General features: G+C 35.2%; 3 protein-coding genes across 4 annotated transcripts; 1 reads left to right on the plus strand and 2 right to left on the minus strand.

Annotated features, from left to right (window-relative positions):
- Positions 1-570: 570 nt before the first annotated feature.
- Positions 571-5,181, minus strand: LOC111788603 (Cyclophilin-like peptidyl-prolyl cis-trans isomerase family protein). 2 transcript variants are annotated; one of them, XR_002814179.2, is made up of 9 exons: positions 4,987-5,181; positions 4,770-4,883; positions 4,536-4,684; positions 2,248-2,320; positions 2,064-2,153; positions 1,774-1,813; positions 1,501-1,583; positions 1,347-1,428; positions 571-831 (listed from the first exon to the last, which is right to left on the minus strand). XR_002814179.2 is itself a non-coding variant. In XM_023668997.2 (8 exons), exons 1-8 carry the CDS (start codon positions 5,095-5,097, stop codon positions 1,408-1,410), a joined length of 681 nt encoding a protein of 226 aa, XP_023524765.2. In that variant the 5' UTR covers positions 5,098-5,181; the 3' UTR covers positions 1,185-1,407. The 2 variants fall into 2 exon arrangements, 1 of the variants encoding a protein (XP_023524765.2); XM_023668997.2 differs by lacking the exon at positions 571-831 and having other exon boundaries at positions 1,185-1,428.
- A 5,787-nt stretch (positions 5,182-10,968) lies between these two features.
- Positions 10,969-12,018, plus strand: LOC111788602 (expansin-A15). Its single transcript, XM_023668996.2, has 2 exons — positions 10,969-11,136; positions 11,217-12,018. Exons 1-2 carry the CDS (start codon positions 11,013-11,015, stop codon positions 11,834-11,836), a joined length of 744 nt encoding a protein of 247 aa, XP_023524764.2. The 5' UTR covers positions 10,969-11,012; the 3' UTR covers positions 11,837-12,018.
- Positions 12,019-15,802: 3,784 nt separating this feature from the next.
- Positions 15,803-16,954, minus strand: LOC111788879 (myb family transcription factor APL). The gene is made up of 4 exons (XM_023669441.2): positions 16,712-16,954; positions 16,543-16,619; positions 16,411-16,460; positions 15,803-16,292 (listed from the first exon to the last, which is right to left on the minus strand). The coding sequence occupies exons 1-4, from the start codon at positions 16,863-16,865 to the stop codon at positions 15,908-15,910; spliced, it is 666 nt and encodes a 221-aa protein (XP_023525209.2). The 5' UTR covers positions 16,866-16,954; the 3' UTR covers positions 15,803-15,907.
- Between the last annotated feature and the right edge of the window lie 290 nt (positions 16,955-17,244).

Genomic DNA, 17,244 nt, shown 5'->3' on the forward strand with positions numbered 1-17,244 from the left:
TGTTATGGTCGAGGCATTTCTCGAGGACTCCTCATCCCGATCAGGTGCTTTAGCATCTTGGGTTAATATAAACAAGACCTACATTTTTAGTATCATCAAATGATTCTATTCGTTTCAAAGTATAACGATAGAATTAAAACTTAAACTTTTAGAATTCTAAAAGATAAAACTAAAAGTTTTTTTTTTTTACTCTGAGAATATCATACCCACCACAAAATTAAGATATTGGAGGATTACATTAAAAATATAAAAACTTGTATTTTAAGCTATAATGATATTTTATTTTTGTGTAAAATTAAAACGTGTGTACAAAAATATATATTATAAATTACATTATAATATGATAAAATACATAACATAGTTTTATCAATAAATTACATGATTTCTTTGAAAATTTTGAGGGGAAGGGGTTCGAGTTAGTCTCACCAAAGGCCGACCACCCGAGCTCAATCAAAGAATATGGCCTACAAAAGGGTTCATTTAAGCTATATATATATATATATATATATATATATATATATATATATATATATATATATATATATAGATCAGTCCATCATGTGAATGTCATTAGGTCAACTCGAACATATATGTCTATTTATAATCCATAATAGGAAGAAAAAAAAAATACACTTTTGGCTACTGAATTTTAGGTTTGGTAGCAATTAAATCCATGAATTTTCAAATTCAAAAATTTCATCTCGAGGTTTTCGTTTACTAGTAGTTTGGTCACTTCGTCCAAGTACTTGACAAAAAAAGATTAACTCGAGATATCCATTTAACCTGTAGGGTTGAAACTCACAGAGACATGCCCAAACACGGTGGGAAATCCTGTTTACATGAAGAATGGAGTATTAATATGAATGAAATGATGATGACGACGAACAAATTTACCAAACATATATTTCAAAATAACTAAATATACAGACTGTATAAGACAAAACTTGCACGTATTTACATATGATGAAATAAAGGCTGCATATTAAAATTACCAAAAAATAATTAAATTATAAAATCATACACTTTAAATGAATAATCTCATTAAGGAAAAATAATAATAAGCCAACGCTCATTCTGGAAACATGAAAAATTAATACACTTGTTTTCAAAATTTGGCTTACAGATGCAAATTTCCTGTATTTATCGTATTCCACAGTTTAAAAAGCATAAAAATGACACTTAAACACGAAATGGGATATTAATCCATGCCTTAGCTATTGAACTATATGAAGTTTTAAACATTTTTATTCAGTGTTTATACGTGCGTTTGTGCGTTTAATGTTCTACATCCTCGTGAGAAATGTGTCAACTAAGACGGTACAACAAAGATAAGGATTTGGACAGACCGTTTCTATTTGCATTCGTGTTCCAGTTTTTCCTATCGGAGTTTTCGTTGTCCTGCTCGTTTTAGGGGAAGCATTTCATTCTCTGCAGACAACAAATTAAAAGATCAGTTCATGTCTCAGCATTCATTGCAGTCTAAAACTCGGCTGTTCTTACCTGTTTTTCAATCTCGATAAAAGATGCAGCTAGCCTTCGCCTCAGAGTTGATCTCTCCTCTTCACAATGCTCAGAATTGACATCTAAACATAAAAGGGACCAAACAAGTGATGCGGAAGACTCCAAAAGGATTTTAGGAGCTAGGATAATCAGAATAATTGAAAATATATCTTTTAAAGTATATCAGTAGATGTAAAACAAGCTTAAAGGTCGTTTTTCAGGTAAAGGCCGATCCGAATGGAAAAGAGTAGCATGAGAGATTAACATTCTCACCGTAATAGTATGATGACAGTATTGTTATGCGCTCAGTTGGCTGAAAACATAAAAAAAGAAGATTAGTGATCGTTTTAAATGGAGATCAGTGATGAGAAAGATGAAAATGGCAATCACTGTAATGCAAAAACTTTTCCTGAAGAGAAAAAAATAGCTGAGTTTGGTCGAAATTGATCAAAACATGTAAAGATAGAGAGCACAAACTTGAATAAGTTCTTAAAAAGAAAATGATATCATATTCAGCCTGGATGATCCTACTGCTGGGATAAAAGAAAGCATATGAAGTTTACCATTACAAATATACCCTCACGACGAGTAGGAAGTTCTTCAAGTTTTTTCAATGTATCGTCGCCTTTGGTAACTTTTCCAAAGATTGCATACTATGAGTATCAGAACATATTCATTAGTTTTTTGTTCCATTTATCTGAACTAAACAGAATTATCAGTCTGATACTTATAATTGCAAGTGCATACTTTGCCATCAAGGTGAGGAGCATCTCCAAGTAGCATAGAAAAGGAGGATTGGGCACTGTCTGGATCATCATATCTACAGAGATCGCAAGTAATATTTAAAACGGAGAACCAAACTTCTCATGTACAAATATAAGCTTCTTTTGATAAGATAAGGAACATAGTTAAACAAACTAAGGTCAGATAGCATCGGGTAACACAAAAGGTAGCAAGTTAAACGTCAAAATGAAAGACTGTTTTACAACTTTACATACATAGCATGAAGTATAAGAGAACAACGGTTCAAGGAGAAAGAGCTTTTTTTTTTTCCTTTTCATATTGGTGTTACAGTGAAGCTAAATGATACAATCGACTGGAAATTTTTTTAAAAAATGTATCCTATATCTAATTGTTAGTTTTTGTGCTATAGGTATGACTATTTCAGCTGAATATTGACAGATATAGGAACAAATAGAGATAAAAAAAAACACAAACATGGACACAAACCATTGACAAGACCCAACATAGACATGGTGACTTGAGCGAAAGAAAAAAAATTGCAAAAGGAGGAGCCTGAAATAAGGAACAAGCCAGACAAAGGAACAATCCATTCATTGCATTTCATTTATTGCTTTTTTTTTTCTGTCATGCATTTAAAAAAAAAAAACCAAGTTTTCATTGAGGAAAAAATGAAAGAGGCCATACAAAAGAGAGAGCTCATAAAAGGAGGTAAACTATAAGAAAGGCCTCCAATCAAGCAAAATAAGACCTAAAGAATAATTACAAAATGACTTTGTCACCCAACTCAAAGAGAAGCAAAGAATCTAACAAAAGACCAAACACCACACGATTTTAGAATTTGTCAAGATTTTATAGAGGATTCCTTTGACCTTTTCAGTTAAAAGCTTCATGGTGGAGTTTTGGCCAAAATCCATTCCTTGATGATTCGGTGGCAAATAGGTTTTTCGATAAAATAGATCTGTTTTATGTGGCTTCATAATTGAAAAGCTGCCGTTTAATGAGAGGTTCTTATATTTGTTGTTGAGTTTGGGTTTTTTTTTTTTTTTACATGAAACAAAACTTTTCATTGAATAAATGAAAAGAGACTAATACTCATGGATAACACATTCAGCTTGCAAAAATCCACCGGATCTAGGAATTTTCTGCAATGGCTTGTTATTTGGGAATCAAAGCATAACACATTCAGCTTGCAAAATCCACCGGTTTTTAGTTTTACGTTGGAATTAATCCAATATCTCCCATAAAACCATCCAACCTCATTTTTTAATCCTGCCGGAACCCTAACAGTATTTTTATCGGCTCCATTGGTTAAAAGAAAACGAAATTTATGAATACCAACCAAACTTATTGTACTTTTTATGAACTCTAAAGAATCCTTCATCCCCTCTCAATTGATTGAAGAATTTAACATTCAAAGGACTTTTCCAAAGCTGAGCAAAAGAGATTGTTCCAACCAATGCAAAACATTACATTGAATCCTCATGAAAAAAGAACGATTCCTTTTTTTCTCTTTCAGCAAATAATTCCCACGAAGTAAACGACGATACTGCAACTACTTTCCATGCTAGCCATTATAAAAATGTAAAGTGATCAATCAGATGAAGAAACTTATCTTGAATACTAGAATCAGAGCAAAAGAACGCGACTGAAGGCTAAAATATGAAAGTTTGGGTTAGGAAGGAGAGAAGGGAGAAGGGAGGGGTTATTGATCCTGGATTTTAGTAGCCTCACCATCCGAATGTTGTGGGAGTTTATTGCTGATTGTTGAACTTCTGGGTGTTTCTTTTGCATAAGTTTTCAATCTTTCTTGCAACTCTTAGATATGTAGGGGACCTTTATATAATCTTAAAAGAACTTATGAATTCTGTAATCTTTCACTATTGTAAAAAGTTGTTTTCCTAATAAATTATAAAGGGAAGGGATTAAAAGTGGCATCAACAAGAACATCATTATCTTCTTTTCATAAACATTAGGCTCAAAATCTACTACTTACAATTTAGTCATTTTTGTCAGTTTCACATCACAAAGCTGTCCAAAGAAGGGATGGGGGGGGGAACTAGAGAGAATTAGGCGCCAAGGGATTGTGAAACCATGATCTTCTAATTCAATTTGAAGGCCTTGTTATCAGAAATACAAAGAACCAAACTAGCTAACCTCCAAAGATAGTTTCCATTCAAAGATGGAAAACAACAAAGATTTTTAGAACATTTAATCCTAACAACACACAATACAGACAAGACATAAGAAAGCAGTAGTAACTTCGGGCGTAGTGTAGTGTACAAAGAACTAACCTCCCCATAGAAAGAATCCCTCTAACGTGTTTGACAGAACTAAATTCACCAACAACAGTCTTCTTAGCTTCCGCCCTTTGCTCCTCGTTCATGGGAGCTGATCTTCCCCCCATTACATCTGCCACTTGCGCCACAAATCCTTTATCAACCTAACAACATGAACATATCTCACGCACAATTTTCCCCCACATAATCACAAACCATGAAGAAAGAAAAGACCAGCAGTTTTAATACCCGAAAAATGTGATTGGTGTTATAGCCTCCAAGACGAACAAGCTTGAAAATGTGGTCAACGGTTTTGGGTGCTACATTGGGGAAGAAACCAAATTCGATATCGCCATAATTCGTCTGGTTAATCGAAAATTTACATTGATCTATTAGCTAAGACTCGACAGTACAAGTAAAGTTAAACATGGATTCGATTTTCATTAACAGAAAAGGTTTGAAGAACCTGGAATACAACACGAGCAGATCCGAGATGAGAATCCTGAGCTGAAGAGATGGTGAAGAATGCAAGAAGAAGATAACCAGCGACGATCGGCACCAGACGAGGTCTCGTCATTTTGCAATTCGTTGGTGCAAAATGGCGCCCGATTGGGAAATTCTGCGCCTAACAGTCGAGTTTGCTCCCAGACGGTCTTTCTTCATACATTTTAATTCTTTTTTAGTATTTATATTTACAAAAAAAAATTTGAGAACAACAATATTTAGCAAAATAATTTTAAAAGATAAATATATAATTAACTTGAATTGAATTAATTCGAGTTTATTATAGATTTTAAAATATAATTTCTTTGGTTTACTGTACTATTTGTTACAATTTTATTTAATTCCATTATTATTTTTTGTAATTATTTATCCTCCAACTATATTTATAATTTTTTAAAATATATGTTGAAATTTAATTAAATTTTTCGTTTGAAAATAAATAAACATTTTATTTTTTATTAAATATAAAAATAAAAATAAATAATTCAGATAACTTTTAAATCAGTCTAGTCCAATATTTTATGATTTATTTGAATTAAATTTATTATTTAGTAAGACTTAATAAATAGTTAGCCAAAGCCCAACATTCTACGGCCCACAATTCCAAGCCCAGCCCAGCCCAGCCCAGCCCACTACTTCTCTCAGCTCTAGACCCAAGTATTTAATAGCCCAACGTTCAAGCTCAATCTTTTGTCTTTTGCTTCCATCGTTTTTTTTTTTTTTTTTTTTTTTTTTTTTTTTTTTTTTTTTTTTTTTTTTTTTTTTTTAAGTCTCAAAGGGGGCAAAAACAGGTCGAAATCGATCTGAACCGACCTAATCAAGAGCCATTGAACCATCGTAGTGTTTAGGCTCTGTCTCTCATTATTTTCTCTCACACCGTTTACTTCCTAAATTGTCACCATTGTCTATTGATAATGATCACCCAGTCCCAGCAAGCCCTCGATCAGTGTGACCCTGACCCTAATCAAACTTAACTCAATCGTCTTTTAACCTAATTAAAAGACGAGTGAACTTAAATTCTAAGATGTTCGTATAAATACTCTAATTATGAGATCCCACATCGGTTGGAGAGGAGAACAAAACATACTTTATAAAAGTGTAGAAACTTCTCCTCAGTACACACATTTTAGAGCCGTGATCAGTGTGACCCTGACCTTAATCCAACTTAACTCAATTGTCTTTTAACCTAATTAAAAGACGAGTGAACATAAATTCTAAGATGATCGTATAAATACTCTAACTATGAGATCTCACATCAGTTGGAGAGGAGAACAAAACATACTTTGTAAAAGTGTAGAAACTTCTCCTCAGTACACACATTTTAGAACCGTGATCAGTGTGACCCTGACCCTAATCCAACTTAACTCAATCGTCTTTTAACCTAATTAAAAGACGAGCGAACATAAATTCTAAGATGTTCGTATAAATACTCTAACTATGAGATTCCACATCGGTTGGAGAGGAGAACAAAACATACTTTATAAAAGTGTAGAAACCTCTCCTCAGTACATACATTTTAGAACCGTGAGACTAACGACGATACGTAACGGGTCAAACCGAATAATATCTACTAGCAATAGGAACCCTAACCCTAACCCTGATCTTAATTTGAACATAGATGGAGTGTGGTGTCCCATGTGCAATATTGTACGAATCTAAACATCACATGTTTAATCATATCATATTGAAGGGTAAAAAGGTAATGTCACATCTGAAGCCCTTAAACCACTAAGATCTTGAAAGGTTGACCCATCAATCTCCTCCTCACAAATAAAGATCCTTACAGATCTTTCCCTTTCCCTGTTTCTTTTCAAATTCAAACTTCTCCTCCCAATAATACACCTACCTCCTCATCTATCTTCCACATCCACATGGTTTCAATATATCAAATCTTCGTTATCGAACGAGAGCCTTGTCGTTATGTTTGATACGAACGTGAAAGCACCAACTATATCTCAAAAACCAATCACCGAATCACGAGCCATATCGCTTCAACGGATGCTTAACAACGTAGTGTACAGAAGCGTTTAGATACAAGTGAAACATCACCCATATGATATGCATCGTGTGCAAGGTGCACCTCATAAGCCAATTCTCGCACGTGTACTGTGCTCACTAGCCCATGCATCTATTCTACGTATACTCGTGTCCATACCCTTTATGCGCCTTAATCTATTTGATAGGAACAACAATCGTGATACAACACATGCTTGATACAAAAAGGAAGAAAATTTTCAAAGCAAGCGTCTTCCACTTAATGCTAAACAAAGATCGCTATAGCTCGTTCTAGCTAGATATTGATGTATGACAACCACACCCATAAATAGTTGTATTACATTTATATTAACAATACTTTTTATATATTTGTGGCATCTGGTAATACATTATTATTGATGGATCAAAAACACATTGATAAAAATATTAAATTATAAAAAAAAAAAAAAAAAAAAAAAAAAAACTTGTAGAATGATTAAATAATATCTTTCGTGGAAATTATAGCTGAAAGTACGAAAATATCCTAAAAAGTCACGAGAATGCAAATATATCTCATATAAAACGCCTTAACCCAAGGGCAAAGTAGTAAAATACTATTTACTCTTGCGTACTTTCTATTTTTGTTTCATTTTATATATGATATTATTATCATTATTTGACTAATTTTGATTAAATAATTATTTCAAACTAAATTAATTATAAAATTTTAATTACTAAATTTCAATATTAGGAAGTACAAAAATTAAAATAAAATAAAATTTGAACCAAAGCGAAATTATTTAGTTTAAATAATTTTATAATTTAAGAAAATCTCATAAATAATCCAATAATCTCCAAGATTATCCTAAAAAGATTTTATTAGATTATAAAAAATAAATTTTAATTTTTTTTTTCAAGATATATGTATCAAATATATAATTTAATATATATTTTTTTTATTAATAATAATTGGAATATTTTTTAAAAAGAAAATAAAGAAAGTGAATAGAGCCAAATTGCATGTGCAGGGTGCTGCAATAAAGGACTGAACCACTTTCAAATGGCAGTCCTTTCAATTCATGCTGCCCTTTCTTTTATCCCTCATCCTTTGCTAACCAACCCGGGTTAACAACTCATGTCTAAGGTTCAGAATACCGATCAGTCTCAGTATACTAACACAAGTCATTTGAATATAATTTATCTTTATTTACCTAATAGAATCACTTCAAACAAAACACGTATAACTATGGTTAACCAACTTAATGGTTAGCCATTCATGTCTAAGGTTCAGAACTCTTATCGACCTCAGCATATTAACACGAGTCATTTGAATATAATTTATCTTTATTTACTTAATAGAATCACTTCAAGCAAAACACGTATAGCTACGGTTAACCAACTTAATGGTTAACCACTCATGTCTAAAGTTCAGAACACTGATCGACCTTTTAGAATATTAGCACGAGTCATTTGAGTATAATTTATCCTTATTCACCAAATAGAATTACTTCAAGCAAAACACGTATAATTATAACATTTTATGATTGAGACATCGAAAAGAAAGGTAAATATAGTGACTTTCAATTCTTTTAAGTAATTTTTAGTGATCTCTCATTTACTCGGATGCCACAAATGTTCACAGTCACAAAATCTAAAGGGTTAAATCCAAAAAAATTATTGTAGCGTTTCGATATTGTCAAGGGTTGAGCAAACACGTCTCAACCCTACATCCCGCAACCAAAGCATCTTTCTTCAATTTGTAGCATCTCGATGCTACTTTTTTGGTTCGATTCGTCTTCTATTCACTGAGTTCCTCAAGTTTATGTTTAATTAATTTCAAACTTCGATTTTGCTCGAGCGATTCAAAATTTACAAAATAATCAAATATAAATATATATATATATATATATATATATATATATATATATATATATATATATATATAGCTGTCAAATACATTAGCATTTAAATTATGGTTATTAGTAATTGACATTAATTAACCCTAAATAATAGAAACATAGATTCGAAAATCGCGGTGTTGTTCCCTCCACAATCAGTTTTTACGAATTTTTAATTTTAGGGTTTTGCATGCAAATCTCAATATACATTATTTTTCTATTAATTTCCATGCAACTTGAATTAATTAGCCACCTAATCTCTCACTCCCTCTCTCTAATCAATATACATTATTTTTCTTTTTTGACTCGTCTAACTTATTTGACCAATGTCCTCTACGGTTATATTCACGACGACAATACAGAAGGACTAAACCATGAGGCAAAGGAGACCCGTTCATCTTTAACCTAATTCTGTTTCATTGACTTTTCATTCAACATTCTAATAGATTTATATTTTAAGCCTATTCGTTCTTGTGTTGCCTACGGTCAAGCGACGTATGCTCCAGCCTCTGACCCCGGTTCAAGAAGAAAGTTTTAGAAAACGGGAGAAATGGTGTTTGAATGTAAGCAAAAAGATAACAACAACGACTTACTTCATATAACTATCAGGTAGAAAGAAGTTGACAACTAGTCATATCCTCCTATAGTACATTTTCGAGCATTTTAGCCCTTCCAGGTGTAGACATGATTTTGGTGAACAGTCGTACACCCTCATACCGACCCAATATAGAATGGTAAAGACCTATCTAGGATGAAAGCATGTAAAAAGAGTTTGGAACGGACATGCAACCATGGATACAATACGTCATGGACAAGCAAGACTGGGATATCTGTCATGCAGCTATTGACATGCATGACCGTGACATCCTCCCCCACTCAATTGGTTGATGTCCCTGTCAACCGACCCGAACAAGCAAGTCAAGGACATCTTATTTAAATTTAATATATATATATATATATAACCATGTATTAAATATACTATGTAAGAATCTGAAATTTAATGAAGCATAGTGGCAAAAATAATGGCTGGATTTATGGAGAAGTTAATTTAGTTAAAGATAGTGGCACGTGGGGCGTTTATTATGGAGAAAAAGAGAGAGGACACGCATTGAATTGGTTCGAACCGGTTCACCGCGTTGTAATAAAAATAATAATGGCGCTTTTCCCCATTCTTTTACTTTTCTTTCCCCCATTTATTCTTTTTTATTATTTTAAACTTAAATTAATAAAAATATTTATAAACTTTATACTAAAATAAATGTATATTTAATAATATCTTTAAATTTTTATAAAGTTTCAAAAACACCATTATGAATTTTTTAAACACTTTTAATTTTCCCCCCAATATTCTACCAATGCTTCTATATTACGAGTAGTTTTAAAAATATAAAATTAGATATATTTGTTATAAAATAAATAATAAAGTTACAAAATATTTATTATTTAAGCTAAATTAATAAAAATATCCTTAAACGATCTAAAATATAAAAAAAAATATCCTTATCATCAATTTTTTTTACTGAAATGGTCGGTAGTTTTGAAAAAGTTCAAAAATACCCTTATATTTAAAAATACCTATAAAAATTTTAAAGTAATCTGTCACATCTATCGACACCTCGTAAATTATATTTATACTTTTTAATGTTATTTTAAAAAATTTATGCATGTTTTTTTAGTAAAATTAAAATGTCTGAAGGTGTTTTTTTTTTTTTTTTTTTTAATTTTTAAAAAAGTTTATATTTTATAAATAAGGTTATTATTATGAAGTTTTTTTTATATTTATTTTATATATATATATAGAATTTCAAAATTTAAAGATATTTTTGAAACGAATATAATTTTGAATTTTTAAAAAAAAATTAAAAATATTTTGAAATAAAAGAGAAAGTTTAAAATATTTTTATTAATTAGGTAAAAAATAAATAATAAATAAATTGGATACGAAACATTTGTAAAGTAGAGTTAATTCTCTAAGTTTTGACCCGTGAGGTCCGCCATTATATATTGGGCTTCTTGGCCTCCACGAAATCCTCTGCTAAGTTCCGGCGCGGCGGCCCCTCTCACCAGCGGCGCTAAAATTTCTCTCCCTTTCTCTCCCTTCCATTTTCCGTCTAAGATGGAGTTTCATATGCTCTTTCCGGTGGTCTTTTTCTCACTCCTTGCGTCCACCGCGGCAGTCGGCGAATGGACCAACGCCCACGCCACCTTCTACGGCGGCAGCGATGCTTCTGGGACAATGGGTAAGAAAAATTATACAAAATTTACATGTAAAATATTTCGGCATTTGGGGTTTAATGAAATTGATGAATCTTGGGAACAGGCGGAGCTTGTGGGTATGGGAATCTGTACAGTCAAGGGTTCGGTGGGAACACCGCCGCTGTTAGCACTGCCCTGTTCAACAATGGGCTGAGCTGCGGGTCTTGCTATGAGATCAAGTGCGTGGACGACCCTCAATGGTGTCTTCCAGGCTCTATTTTGGTCACCGCCACCAATTTCTGTCCGCCCAATAACGCCCTTCCCAACACCGCCGGCGGCTGGTGCAACCCTCCTCTGCACCATTTTGACCTCGCCCAACCTGTGTTCCTCCACATTGCCCAATACCATGCCGGAATCATCCCCGTCGCTTATCGGAGGGCTCCGTGCAAAAGAAGGGGAGGAATAAGGTTCACAATCAACGGCCATTCCTACTTCAATTTGGTGCTAATAACAAATGTGGGCGGCGCCGGAGATGTCCGGGCAGTGTCGATTAAAGGGGCGAGAAGTGGGTGGCAGTCAATGTCGAGAAATTGGGGGCAGAATTGGCAGAGCAACAACTTTTTGGATGGTCAACCCCTCTCTTTTAGGGTCACCACTAGCGACGGCCGAACACTTGTTTCTAGAAACGTGGCTCCGGCCGGTTGGTCCTTTGGCCAGACCTTCACCGGCCGTCAATTCCGGTGAAGAGCTCAGCCACCGTGAAAGGGTTGTTTCGTCATTTCGGTTTTTGGGTTTTTTATTTTTACTCTGTTTTTTTGTTTGTCGGACTAGTGGGCCGAGGTGGAGTCTTCTTAATCTTACCACCCGCCCTTCTGTGTTTGATCGTGTATTTTTATTGGATCTTGATGGGAAAAGTCTTTTTTGTCCCTCTCTTTTGTTAGTTGCTTCAGTTGTATTGATTGTGATTCTAATAAATCAAATCTTTTTTTTTTTTTTTTTTTTGCCAAAAATTGAACCGAGCCAAACCAAACCAAACCGAACCAAATCAATTGGTTTTGTACAAATTTGACGGACTCGAGTTTTTTCGGTTCTCTATTTAGAAAAAGCCGAAAACCGAACTAAACCAATAGGCCGGCTTATTAGTTAAGCCCACAACGAAAGCCCATACTTTTTTTGTATCTCTAACCCAATAAGGCCCAAGGCCCAAGGCCCAAATCTAAGTTAGGGTTATACCCCGAGTTGGATTAGAAATGCATACACACACAACCAAAAGTTTAAACGATACAATTCTGTTGTTTCTTTTCCTGTGATCGAGTGGACAATTAATCCCTGATTTGAGCTGTTCAATTATCTCGTGGTGCTTAGATCGACACTCTAATAAAACTTTACTCAACTAATGAGAAACCCAGTCGATGGAGCCGAGTCGAGCCTGTCATAGTGTTGCCTCATAAAATTAGATAAGTAACTGTCACTCTCGTAATCTACATATTAGCATGTCATTCACACACACATGCATTAGGTCCTCAAATTGTCTATCCATAATGCATCTTAATTCATCAATCCAGCTCGAGGCATAACGGGTACTTTTGACACAAGTTATGAAATCTCATGGGTTAAACTCGAATCAAACCATTAATACCCTACCGTATCTTTTTAGCACATTATAACGGTCCAGATCCACCGCTAGCAGATATTGTCTTCTTTGGATTTTTCCTCTTGGGCTTTCCCTCAAGGCTTTAGAATGCGTTTCCTAGGGGAAGGTTTCCACACCCTTATAAACAGTGGTTTGTTCTGTTCCCCAACTAACGTGGGACATCACACACATGGTTATCTTTTTCTGGTCGATTGGGGATGAAGACGAGTTTCAAAGGAAAACCCAAAAGAGAAAGCCCAAAGAGGATAATATGTTCTCCCTGTAACGTCCCACAGGTTTAATACCCTACAGGCAATCACCTACGCGAACAACACGCCCTTCAACGATAGGTTGGCCATATTCTGAGTCCCATGATTCAAGTGGAGGGTTTAGGTAAGGTGGAAGAGTAGTGGAAAGAAGTGGAGTGATACCCTAAAAGGGTGTACTTAGAAGTGGTTTTTTAGGGTAATTTTGGGGGTCACTGAATCCAAAAGTATGGTGTAAAGCAAAGGAAAGCTACCAAATAAGTAAGTGAAAGTGAAAGGAAAGGAGGAGGAGGAGGAGGAGGCATGGTAGTGGGCAGGTCAGGAGTCAGCACACGTGGGAATGGCAGGAGAAAAGAAAGCAGTGTGCCAGGAGTTGAGACAAAGACAAAGACAAAGACATAGACATAGACATGCATGATGTTAGGCATCACACACCTACTGATCAGTGTCTTCAAGTCTAATTAGGTTTACAGGCTACATGATCAGTGTCTTAAGGTTTGATTAGGGCTACAAGCTAGATGATAAGTGTCCTTGGATTTGGTAAGGATCACAAGCTAGATGATCAGTGTCTTCAATTCTGATTAGAGTCACTCGCTAGATGATCTATTTTTGAACAAATTTGGATCGTAGACATATCTAACTCTAATAAATAGTATTTTTTTTATTACTTGTACTGGTTTGGTTGTATGGGGTCAGCTATTAGTTTGTGTGTGTGTCTCTCTCTCTAGTACATCTTTGTTATGACTGGGACAGAAATTGAATGGAAACGTCTGCTATTGGGTTTCCCAGACACTGAAACCAGATACAATATCATTATTATTATTATAATGAACTATGAACAACTTGGATGATTTCAAACTGGAGTTCCGACACCGTATCATACTATTGCAGAGGTTAGAGGTTATTTGTTAGATGATACTACATCGATTCGAGAGAAGAAGAAAGTATTCTTTATAAGGGCGTGAGAATCTCTCGTTAATATACGTATTTAAAGCTTTGAGGAGAAACTCGAAAGAAAAAGTTTAAAGAGGACAATATTTGTTAGCGGTGGGTTTGAGGGGAAGCTCGAAAGGAAAAGTCCAAAGAGGACAATATTTGTTAACAGTGGGTTTGAGTTGTTACAAATGATATCAGAGTAGACATTGAGTGGTGTGTTAGCAAGGACTCTAAACCCTGAAGAGGGGGTGAACACGGGACGGTGTGCCAAAGAAGACGTTGGGCCCTGAGGGGAGTGGACTGTGAGATCCCATATCAATTGGAGAAAGGAACGAGTGTCAGCAACAACGCTAGGTCCCTAAGGGGAGTGGATTATGAGATTGTGAGATCCCACATCGGTTAAGAAGGGAGACGCGTTTTTTAAACTTTGAGGGAAAGTCGAAAAAATGTAGTATATTTGCTAGCTGTGAGGTTGAGCTGTTACATGCTCGTAATAGGTAGTATCAGAGTGTCGTGTCGTAGCCAAACCAAACATTATAAACTAAGTAGCACACTCAAACAACCAATGTCCCTCTAAACTAGAAAAAACTGGTGAATGTCATGTTTTACTTTCCCCACCCACAACCACAAGCACTCTAGAGTACACCAGTGAGAGGGACATGAATTCAGGCACCAACGCGAAGGCTTGTGCGAGAGGGCACTGGAGGCCAGCAGAGGACGCCAAGCTAAGGGAGGTGGTCGCCCTATACGGCCCCCAAAACTGGAACCTCATCGCGGAGAAACTGGACGGCAGATCTGGTAGAGTGGTTGTTTAAAATCACAAGTTTTGAAGGTAATTCACTGACATGGGGGGTTGTTGTTTTGGACAAGGTAGGTAAGAGCTGCAGGCTGCGATGGTTCAACCAGCTGGACCCGAGGATCAACCGAGGAGCCTTCACACACGAGGAAGAGGAGAGGCTAATGCAGGCGCATAGAGTTCACGGCAACAAATGGGCCATGATTGCCAGGCTGTTTCCTGGGCGCACTGATAATGGTGTCAAGAATCATTGGCATGTCATCATGGCTAGAAAATGTAGACACCATTTTGCTGCTGGAAGGCGGCGCAGGAGAACGACAACCTCGGATGAAGATTCAGCTACAAATGAACCGCCGTCGTTTATGGACCGGAGTGTTGAACCGGCGTTGTTCTTCGACTTTCTTGGAGTAGGAGGTGGACCCACATGAAAGCTAAAGATCCATCTAAGCTTTTTTTTTTTTTTTTTTTTTTTTTTTTTTTTTTTTTTTTTTTTTTGAGTATGTTCATATTATTGTGTACTTTATTTATGTATTTATTTTTAAATATAATTGGGTCGTAAATTTAAAAAAAAAAAAAAAGATTGAGAATTGACGTAGCCAAAAGGCTAACCCAACTTGACCTAGGTTCGATTCAAATTCGACCTAAAATCAAAATTTGATTCGGTGGTTAGACTCAACCCTTCCATTCATTAAATTGGATATGAATCGACCGACCCTTTTGGATTTGGGTCAGCCCAATAGCTTTATTATTGGGTCAGCCCAATAGCTTTTTTTTTTTTTTTTTTTTTTTTATAATAATTTTAAATTATCAAAAAAATAAATTAGTTATATATATACCAAGGGACTAGGAATATAATCTCTATCTTCGATCCTGTTTAAGGAACGGAGAAAAATCTCGCTCAACTTCTCGTTTAAACATAGATTCGTGGCTGAACACAATCCCCGTAGATTAAACAGACATCTGGAGACATAATAACCATTTCCAAGATTGTTGGAATATGCGTCTAATTATTAAAAAATCGAGTCGTAAGTCAACCGAGGAGCGTAAGAACATGTATGAACACGTAACACGAACACAAATTTTTAAAATTTCTCTCGTATTCATAAAATATACTTTAAACATTGGGTTAAAATTCCACCCATTTACACATATTTTACAACCAAATTCCAAATTTTGATAATCATTCAAACATATTCCACATTCAAATCGATCAATCTCTTATAATCTCCCTCAGAAACAGAGCTGCTCTGTTCTTCCTCCTCTCTGTTTCCTTTCCTCTTCTTCTTCTTCGTCTTCACTGTCGGGGCCTCCGACAAGGACGTCAAAGAGCTATCAATGGAGCCCATCCTCGTCTCCCTCACCTCATCTGATTGATACCCATAGCTCACCATTGACGCCAATTCCGACAGCTCCGCCTTCGCCTCCTCCAGCGCTTCAGAACAACACCCATACCCTGCAATCATCTCTTGAGCTCTTCTCAGCACTCTCTGTAAATACTTCCCTTGAGCTTCGATTCTCAGCTGTAAATGCCTTTGTACCTCAATTTGTTCATGTAATCTCTTCATATTCCTTGAATCAACCCAAGAATTTCATAAGAAAATTGCCATTTCAGATACAAAAAAACACAAAAAATCGTTTTTTTTGTTTTTTTTTTTTTGTTTTTTTGTTTTTTTTTCACTTCTCTTACTCGTTCATGCTATGATTTTCAGGCTTCTGGGTCTTCCCCAATCTGTATTTCTGATATAAAAACAAACCCAAATCAGTTTTTTAATGATCCAATGAAGAACAGCCATAGATTGAAAGGAAATAGACGAAGAACCTGTAAATGGCTCTTGAGATGATAGAGAGTAAGGCCAGTGATACCCATGGCACGCATCAAGCTCTTAGGAGTAGCCTCTGCAACAAAAAAACACACTAAAACAACTAAGTAAACGGATCGAAACATTCCACCATAAGAACAAGAACAAGAACAAGAACAAGAACGAAACTGTGAGCTCCACCGAGATGAGCGACTGCGTCGACAAATCTTTGATGAAGTTCAGGAGTCCATTTCAAGCGTGGCTTTGGATCAGTAGACAAAACCAAGTTCATGTGTTGATAATTTTGCATAATTATTGGTTCTTTTTCTCTTTGAATATCCATAGAAGGAAGGGTATGGTTTGGTTGAGGTTCTCTCTTTATATCATTAAAAAAAGGGTTTTGTTGGAAGGGAATATATGCTTCATGAGCTGTGCTTCTTTTTCTTCTTTTTTATATTATTGTTTCCAAATTATATTACGTTCATACCATTTTTTATTTTTTTATTTTATTTTTTTTATTTTTTTGTTGAGAGAATCTGAAAAAAAACGAAAGAAAGATACAGAGATGGAAGGAAGAGTCTCAAAAGGAGAGAAAAGAGGGAGAAAAAAAAAAAAAAAAGTGTATGGTTTGTTTTTATCTTGCTGTTTTCCTCTCTCTTGATTCCCATTTGCCTTTGCTAAGCCCCACGAAACCCACCATCAACGATCACGATCACGATCAC

The sequence above is a fragment of the Cucurbita pepo genome, chromosome 2 (assembly GCF_057944985.1).
Source record: "Cucurbita pepo subsp. pepo isolate OVF chromosome 2, ASM5794498v1, whole genome shotgun sequence".
In the NCBI taxonomy this organism is placed as follows: domain Eukaryota; kingdom Viridiplantae; phylum Streptophyta; class Magnoliopsida; order Cucurbitales; family Cucurbitaceae; genus Cucurbita; species Cucurbita pepo.

What these genes read in the sequence shown, in the direction of transcription:
- LOC111788879 (XM_023669441.2), bottom strand. Translation starts at nt 16,865, where the DNA reads ATGGATATTCAAAGAGAAAAAGAACCAATAATTATGCAAAATTATCAA. An exon ending in ATCTCAAGAGCCATTTACAG is followed by an intron (nt 16,461 to 16,542) that starts GTTCTTCGTCTA and finishes TTTTTATATCAG; the next exon opens with AAATACAGATTGGGGAAGAC. An exon ending in GAAAATCATAGCATGAACGA is followed by an intron (nt 16,293 to 16,410) that starts GTAAGAGAAGTG and finishes GGTTGATTCAAG; the next exon opens with GAATATGAAGAGATTACATG.
- LOC111788603 (XM_023668997.2), bottom strand. Translation starts at nt 5,097, where the DNA reads ATGACGAGACCTCGTCTGGTGCCGATCGTCGCTGGTTATCTTCTTCTT. An exon ending in CTGCTCGTGTTGTATTCCAG is followed by an intron (nt 4,884 to 4,986) that starts GTTCTTCAAACC and finishes TCGATTAACCAG; the next exon opens with ACGAATTATGGCGATATCGA. An exon ending in GGGATTCTTTCTATGGGGAG is followed by an intron (nt 2,321 to 4,535) that starts GTTAGTTCTTTG and finishes CGATCTCTGTAG; the next exon opens with ATATGATGATCCAGACAGTG.
- LOC111788602 (XM_023668996.2), top strand. Translation starts at nt 11,013, where the DNA reads ATGGAGTTTCATATGCTCTTTCCGGTGGTCTTTTTCTCACTCCTTGCG. An exon ending in CGATGCTTCTGGGACAATGG is followed by an intron (nt 11,137 to 11,216) that starts GTAAGAAAAATT and finishes TCTTGGGAACAG; the next exon opens with GCGGAGCTTGTGGGTATGGG.